Genomic DNA, 8,150 nt, shown 5'->3' on the forward strand with positions numbered 1-8,150 from the left:
TTTGCATGCGCCTATGTCATTTTTTTTTTTTTTATCTCACAATTGATACAGTCAGGAACGTTGAGGTCATATATGACCTACTTGGATAAGAAGAAAACACGGAGTAATATTTTACATCAGACTTATTCAAACAACAGTCTATGTTAGCTTAGCTATAAGGTTGGTAAAATACAACTTCCTACAGTTACTGTATGTAAACAATCACTGACAGCATGCAGGATCATTGACAAGGCAGGCAGAAGTTACATTTACTCATTCACTCAGATGAAAAGAAGACAAAAAACATTGGTTTTGTCTGGATGTGAAAAAGAAGCTATCTCAGTCAGGTCACCAACGGCTTTAGCAACAACTAATACCACAGATGGACTCTAGTAGACACACAAACTTGAAGGCTCCTGTCCAATAAATTCAAAGGTGATAGTTCCTTGGTGATATTTTTTATATTATTTTTTTATTCAATCTCTACCCCTGGCCTCCATTAGAGTTTCTCTGACATATTCAAGAGTCAAGCCAAGGAGATGGTGCACAGTCCCAGTCATACTTTGATAAATATTATCATCAAAATGATCATACTTACATTTTCTCTTGGCTTCTTCATAACTATGTATAATGGTATCACTGTTTGCTTCAATGTGAAATGCATTTGCCACAATTACAGAATTTGAACAAACCAAACAATCAATCTTTCCAAATATAGGAACGTTTTTGTACTGGGTATTACAACAGAAAAATGCAAGGGAAGTCTGGAGAGGCCTGAATAACACCTCAGGTCACAGCAGAGGTCGTGGGAGGGGCCCTGAAGCAGTTTACAGGGAGTGGGCAAATGAACTGAATCTGTTCTTCAATAGATCTGATTCTGTTCCTAACCCCACCCCCACCCACCAGAGCCAGCCAACTTCTAAACACTCCATCTGAGCACCCTGTCACCCCCCTCAACAATCCTCTCCTCCTCACCTTCCTCCTCCACCGACAGCCTCTCCATAACAGCTGATCAGGTGAGAAGTCAGCTGAGGAAGATCGAGGCGAGGAAGGCCACAGGTCCTGACGGCATCAGCTCCAGACTCCTGAAGGACTGTGCAGACCAGCTCTGTGAGGTTCTTCTGCACATCTTCAACCTGAGCCTGAGACTGGAGAGGGTCCTGACCCTGTGGAAGACGTCCTGCGTGGTGCCAGTCCCAAAGACATCTCACCCCAGGGAGCCTAACCACTTCAGACCTGTGACCCTCACCTCTCACCTGATGAAGACCATGGAGAGGATCGTCCTCAACAACCTCCGCCCCCTGGCGACTTCAAATCTGGATCCTCTGCAGTTCGCATATCAACCGAACATCGGGGTGGATGACGCCGTCATCTACCTGCTGCAGAGATCCTGGACTCACCTGGAGAACACCGGCAGCACTGTGAGGGTCTTGTTCTTTGACTTCTCCAGTGCCTTCAACACCATCCAGCCTGCACTGCTCAGGGGGAAGCTAGAGAGGGCGGGAGTGGACTGTCACCTGGCTGCATGGACAACGGACTACCTCACCAACAGACCACAGTACGTGAGGCTTCAGGACTGTGAGTCTGACATGGTGGTCTGCAGTACTGGGGTCCCGCAGGGGACAGTTCTCTCCCCTTTCCTCTTCACCCTGTACACCTCGGACTTCTGTTACAACTCTGGGAGCTGCCACCTGCAGAAGTTCTCCGATGACACAGCCATCGTGGGGTGTGTGTCTAAGGGGAGCGAACAGGAGTACAGGCAGGTCATCATGGACTTTGTCGACTGGAGTGAGCTCAACCACCTTCAGCTCAACGCCAGCAAGACAAAGGAGATGGTGATTGACTTCCACAAGTCACCCCAGACTGCACCGGTGAACATCCAGGGCTTGGACATCGAGAGGGTGGAGACGTACAAATACCTGGGTGTGCACCTCAACAATAAACTGGACTGGTCACACAACACAGACGTCCTGTACAAGAAGGGCCAAAGCCGACTGCACCTGCTGAGGCGACTGAGGACCTTTGGAGTGTGCAGGACTCTGTTAAGGACATCACTGTGGTGGCGTCTGCACTTTTCTATGCAGTGGTCTGCTGGGGAGGAGGGAGCACAGAGAGAGACAGGAAGAGACTGAACAGACTGGTCAGGAGGGCCAGTTCTGTCTTGGACTGTCCTCTGGTCTCTGTAGAGGAGGTGGGTGAGAGGAGGATGTTAACGAAACTGACATCCATCATGGACAACCCCTCTCACCCCCTACATGACACTGTGGGGGCCCTGAGCAGCTCCTTCAGCAGCAGACTGAGACACCCACCCTGCAAGACAGAGCACTACCGCAGGTCGTTCATCCCATCTGCAGTCAGACTGTTCAATCAGACTCTTTAACAATATCACCACCTCATGACTCATATCAACAAAGCTTCACACTGTGTGTGTTTTTTAATAATAATAACTCTTTCCACAAGTGGAAGTGTACATACCTAGTATTATTGTATTTTTTCTCCCTTTATTTAACTGATATAAATATGTTTGATTTTTAACTTCTTGTTATTTTTTGATAATTATATTCCTGTTTCTTGAGCTGTTGTGACAAAAAAATTCCCCCATGGGGATCAATAAAGTTGTCTTTATCTTTATCTTTCCACGCAATAAGGGGAATATTTCATTTTTATTTTCATTTTACTAAAATTCGACAAAGTTTCTCTACAAACTAAAAGTAAAACAAGCTAGGCTATATGTGTTGTGAGGTGGTAAAACACTACCTAACATTTAAGGTTCTTTGGCCCTCTAGCCAACATTATTCAGTCAATGGGTGGCGGTTCTAGACCACTTTTACTGACAGGGCCAAATTGGGGCCAGTTGTTTAGTCAGAGGGGAACATTAAACCCAGGTGAAAAATAGACAAAGATGATCGATTTAAAATATATATATATTATGGCAAATAATAGCGCACATCATAAAATACCACAACATAAAATATCATGATTTATATTTGTTTCAGTAACAGTATTTAATACTAGATTGTGAGTCCGATTGTTAAGTCAAATACTATGGGGGGTTCTTCCTTATGGAGGGGTGGCCACAGGGGGGACCAAGCTCAGTGTTACAGGGGCACTGGCCCCTGTTGGCCCCTGTCTAGAACTGCAGCAGCAGATAGCCTACAGATACTTTATTGAGCCCAAGGGAGATTCAGAATGATAAGCACATTGTGAAACATTCAACACAATGACACTGACAAAGGAACTTTCAGTTTTAGTTTGGCTGATATAGCTTATTTAATCTATGATTTACAGAGTACAAAACAGGTGTGGGGAAACCTCAGCTACGTTCACTGCACCAACCACAACAGTAAAATCCTACCTGAATATTGATACAAATGTGTGACTGTTCCAATGAAGTTTGTTCATGTTTAAAATAATTGTCTTACACTGAGGCTTTTTGTGAATTGATTGTTTATTTCCTTTATTATAAACGTTATTAACTGTTATGATAACTGGTCTACATGATTGCCACACTCAGAGTTGATTTAGTTAATTCCTTACACCTGTTTGGTTGGTGGGAACAGGTGTTTTCCATCACTTCTAATCACGTTTGAATTTAAGAAAAAAAAAAAAAAACTCCCTTTGACCTTTAAACTCACTTTTCTGAAACAGATTTACAGCATCTGTGGGCGAGGATCTCATAGGCTACATGCCGAATACAGTAGCCAATGAGGAGCGAGACAGACGTAAATACATTAAAGCCCTGTAAGTGGTGGACACAAGCGAAACCCGAGTGATAACACTGAGGAAGTAGTGGAGGATAGTCCCAACCTGTCTGCGACCCTCTAGCGTTTGTAAAGAGGCTTCTCTCTTGGTCGGTATAAGTAGTGCGCTGGGGGCACTTAAATGGCTTAAAAAGAATCCTTGCTATTTCTAACTCCGGAGAGTTTTGTCCTTCCTTCACGAGTGACCGCCGCTGCTGGATTTAACGCCGAAAACAAGCAACGCTGAAGATGCATATTCTTGGCGTTCTTCTTCTAATGTGTTTCGATGTAACGCTGGGGGGTCCCGTCCCTGTAGGTAAGAAGTCTTGTCTGTTTTGATTTTCACATGCTTATACAGCTTTTCTGTGAGCACGTAACAGCGGCTGTGGAGTTTAAACTAATACACTCGACTCATGCATTTGGTAAAATTCATACTCTTGCATGTATTTGTCTACGCTTTTACTTTTCTTTTGCTATTTTCTTCTTTTTTTTTTTTTTCTTGTGTTTTTGTTTACACTTCACAGAGGCGTTGGTCCTACTCTGTGCTTATTTATAACCTGTTGGTGTTGCGGTCACTTTGGACTGCTTTTGATGTATCCCTTTATCATACATTAGAAAGTAGAAACTAGGTATTTGTAGACACAATATATTTATAGTTTAACCGGCTAAATTAAAAAAATATGTATCTTGTATGGCTCTCATAAAATAGGTGTAATAATTCTGGTAACACTATTAAAGTATTGCTTTAATTCCACTTAAGATACAATAACTTGTCACTCAGTGATAAAACATGACTCAAAGAACATTTTAAATGATTGAGCCTATACTACCACTTGGACCAACATTACACAATATATGCTCTAATTGATGTAAAATAACACAGAATAAAGCACACAGAAAGTCAGTGCATTAACTTTACTTTTTTCTTGTTTCTCTGCAATAAATAAGGTATGATTTGCTAAGTTTCCTAGTGGGTCTACTTTAAATTGTCTAAAGGAGTTTTGTGTTTTCACACACAATTTGCCCTCTAAACCTCCTGGTACATGAACATTTTCCTGTAGCATACTTTTAGAACCTGACTTTCCTTCCTTTTTTTTGATGTTAATGCATTTTTTTTTTGGTTGACTCCCATTAGATACTGTCATAGTGCAGGTGCAGCAGTGGGGCGTGGTGGGTTCTCATCAAGTCGCGGAGCAGGTCCTTCTCAACGGAGTCTCTCTAACTAGCACAAGTCGGGAAGTTGCCACAGTTATCAAAACCATGTTAGCTGGTGCACTACTTCCGGCTCTCATTGGTGTCAACGATACTTCAGTTCTCAGTGAGAAAATCATTGTGTACTATTTATTAATGTAGTAATGAAAAATGATAACTGGTGTCATTAAATGTTATGGTCCGTTTGTACCCTGCTAGGAAACCTCACTCTGCTACGTTCTCGAGAATGTGTACTCGAGGGGTCTCGGCTGCACTGGACCGACCGTGTGTTCTGTGATGGGAAGCTGTGTCTGACCCTGGACCACAGTGACTCGTGGAGAGCCGAAATACCACAAGCACAGGCACTGAAGCGGTTGTTGGATCAGGAAGTGCTGCGCACAAGAATGCAGAGAATCCGCCTTCAGGAGGGTTGCATCGAGCTAATGAAAGAACTGAGGCTTTCTCAGGAGAATCTGGGACGCTCCTCTGGTATTTATTCATGTTTAAATGTTGTCACCTCTAAGAGTTGTGGAACACAGCGAGTGCATATAACACATAGAATACCAAATGGTACTTAGGTATACAATTAAATAGATTTGACTCTAAACTATTGCAACTTAACACTTATTGTAATGATACTATAGGGCACACATCGTGATGCAAAATAATAACTTATCTATAAGAATAACACACTGTAATGCATTTACTTGATGTCTTGTCTGGATATGACACTGGTAATGATTAGGAAAGAAGCCTTTTGTGTAGCTAGTGGCTGTGACTTTTGGAGGCAGCTGTTTGAATTTCACTGTGAGTCATATGACACAATATGTGCTAAACAACATGAAAAGGTTATACATCACATTTTGAAGTGCCAAGTTGTTGTTGGGTGTTTCGTTGATGTGTTGCAATGTTGTTGTTTTTTTCTAGTTTCAGGGATTCCTTTGCCTCAGTTTCTGATCCCAGTCTTGGGACTCCTGGCATTTGTTGGACTTATCATAATCAGCCTCCTTCTCTCCAAGAACCATGGTAAGTAAATATTTGTTGCTTTCCATTCAAACAAGATTTAAAACATTAAACTGTGAATAATTGCACTTACATAACTAAATGAGCCTGCATGATGGAGCACATTTTTAATTTCAAACAAAATAATAAAGCCCTGTGCTGCAAACTGCCTGAAAACTGTGAAATCAATTTAAGCTTTAAATCTGCTTTAATTAAAAACCTCATTCAGTCTCAGCAGCATAACTTTGCTTCATTACGAAATGTGTCCTGTCACGTGATACTGGCATGGAGTCTCACACTCCTGGAGAAATGTAAAGCATAGTCATGTGTTTTGTCTTTCTCACACTCTCTGTCTAGGTCTGAGGCACACTGGAGGTAAGACAACAACACTTCCTATGTTTCCTCTTTAGCCTGAATGTAGATGACTCAGCTCACAGACATGGTAGAAGATTGTAGAAGAGCTAATTATTAAATGAACTCAAACCCACAAACCCTGTGGATATGCTCTTGAATTTTCATTGTTAGTCACATCGTTCTGTCCGCCCTGATTCAATGAGTATACATTATGACCTAATTGTATTATGGCTGACTATAACTGCTATTGGCAGGTCAACTGGTGACACAGGGATGGTGTCTTTACAAGAACTCAAAACTAAATTACGAGATAAGGTTTGATTGTTTTCCCCTTATCTGTGCTTTCTGATATCATTGCAGGTGTTATTGGCTCAATCATACACTATCCACAAGACATGACTGAAATGCCTACAGAGAAAAAAGCATCTGGTTACTGCACCTTGTGATTCAAAGCTCCAGCTGATGAAGTGCTCTCGTCCTGCTCCATTTCTATTGTATAATGTGTAATGTCAATCTAATGATTTATGTATGGGCAGTGTTGCTCCATGAATGTAACCAAAGCTTTGCCACAGTGCCAACAGTCTGCCTTATGATGCACATGCAGTCTGGATCAAATGTAATTTCATGCACTTTAATGTATACTCTATGACCTTGTTTTTATTGCATATACTTTTACTACTTCTGCAAAAATACCAGAATGTGTATATGTAAATATATATACAGCTCTATTTTACAAATTGAATACCTACTTGCAGAAGTTTTCACCAGTGATTATTTCTGGACTAAGCTATTCAAGTTAAAATTAAGAAGGCAGTGTACGACTTGTTTGATCTGTGTCATTTATTTACAGTATCTCATACACGTTAAGAAAGAGACAATATAAAAATTATATGACAGACTGTAGATAAAGATCTCCTGAAATCAAGTGTTGTGGTTATATATTTACATGTCTCTTTGTGATCTCAAACTTAACTTTAAACTTAGTTTTTTCATGTATGTTGATGTCAGTTTTTTGTAAAAGTGTTTCATTAAAGACTTTTAAATGAGCCTCTGTTCTATTTAGTCACAAGTTATGCCAACATCTTGTTTCTTTCTGATCACAAGATAATTGGCCTGCAGCTTCAGAAGTAACCCTCCCTTTAATGTTGATAAAGCACAAGGAAAAAAAGCTGTATCAATAGAAAAACGCACCAAAGGAACTGCCTCAGAATAACCACTTGCTTTCTTAGAACACATTATTCAAGACACATATTCATTAAAGAATGTGTGCATGTTTTTTTTTTTTCTTTTGGAGAAATGTTGTCAGAGAAAGACTGATCCCTTCAAGTGGAAGTATGACTGCTTATAGCCTACAACTAGTTACCCCCCCCCCCCCCTTTCTTCTGCTTCCAATATAATTGTACCAGATCAGATTTTTGATATCAAGGTGTATCATCAATGAAGTGCCCCATAAACTTAAGTATACGCTCACTAGAAATAAATACTTGTATCTGCTGCATTTTATTTATAGAAATGTTGTCCTCACCTTGCTGCATTTTTGACTTTCAAACAGGTCCACTTACAAACATAACTCAAAGAGTGTTCTGGGCTTTGATTATGTTAAATCACTGAAACAAACTTTTCAGAATACTGCATGCACATAATAATAATAATAATAATAATAATAACTTTATTTATATAGCACCTTTAAAACAAATGTTTACTGTGTGCTGTGATAGACAAAGCAAATACAGCAACACAACAGAACAGAGATCAACAGAGAGGGCAAAAATAATATAAATGCAAATAACAGGAATAAGATAAATCCAACAGGCAGGTATGGAGAGGCAGTTCAATACAATTAAGGAAAATTGGTTTTAAAATCAACCAGGAGAGAACAAAATT

At 40.6% G+C, this 8,150-nt stretch overlaps 1 protein-coding gene across 1 annotated transcript; it reads left to right on the forward strand.

Moving 5' to 3' along the window:
- Window positions 1-3,730: 3,730 nt before the first annotated feature.
- On the forward strand, window positions 3,731-7,313 carry LOC132979151 (uncharacterized). The gene is made up of 6 exons (XM_061044698.1): window positions 3,731-4,035; window positions 4,855-5,037; window positions 5,130-5,399; window positions 5,838-5,936; window positions 6,270-6,287; window positions 6,627-7,313. Exons 1-6 carry the CDS (start codon window positions 3,969-3,971, stop codon window positions 6,710-6,712), a joined length of 723 nt encoding a protein of 240 aa, XP_060900681.1. The 5' UTR covers window positions 3,731-3,968; the 3' UTR covers window positions 6,713-7,313.
- The last annotated feature ends 837 nt before the right edge of the window (window positions 7,314-8,150 follow it).

Source organism: Labrus mixtus, chromosome 8 (genome assembly GCF_963584025.1).
Source record: "Labrus mixtus chromosome 8, fLabMix1.1, whole genome shotgun sequence".
NCBI classification, from domain to species: domain Eukaryota; kingdom Metazoa; phylum Chordata; class Actinopteri; order Labriformes; family Labridae; genus Labrus; species Labrus mixtus.

What these genes read in the sequence shown, in the direction of transcription:
- LOC132979151 (XM_061044698.1), top strand. Translation starts at nt 3,969, where the DNA reads ATGCATATTCTTGGCGTTCTTCTTCTAATGTGTTTCGATGTAACGCTG. An exon ending in GGGGGGTCCCGTCCCTGTAG is followed by an intron (nt 4,036 to 4,854) that starts GTAAGAAGTCTT and finishes GACTCCCATTAG; the next exon opens with ATACTGTCATAGTGCAGGTG. An exon ending in CAACGATACTTCAGTTCTCA is followed by an intron (nt 5,038 to 5,129) that starts GTGAGAAAATCA and finishes GTACCCTGCTAG; the next exon opens with GAAACCTCACTCTGCTACGT.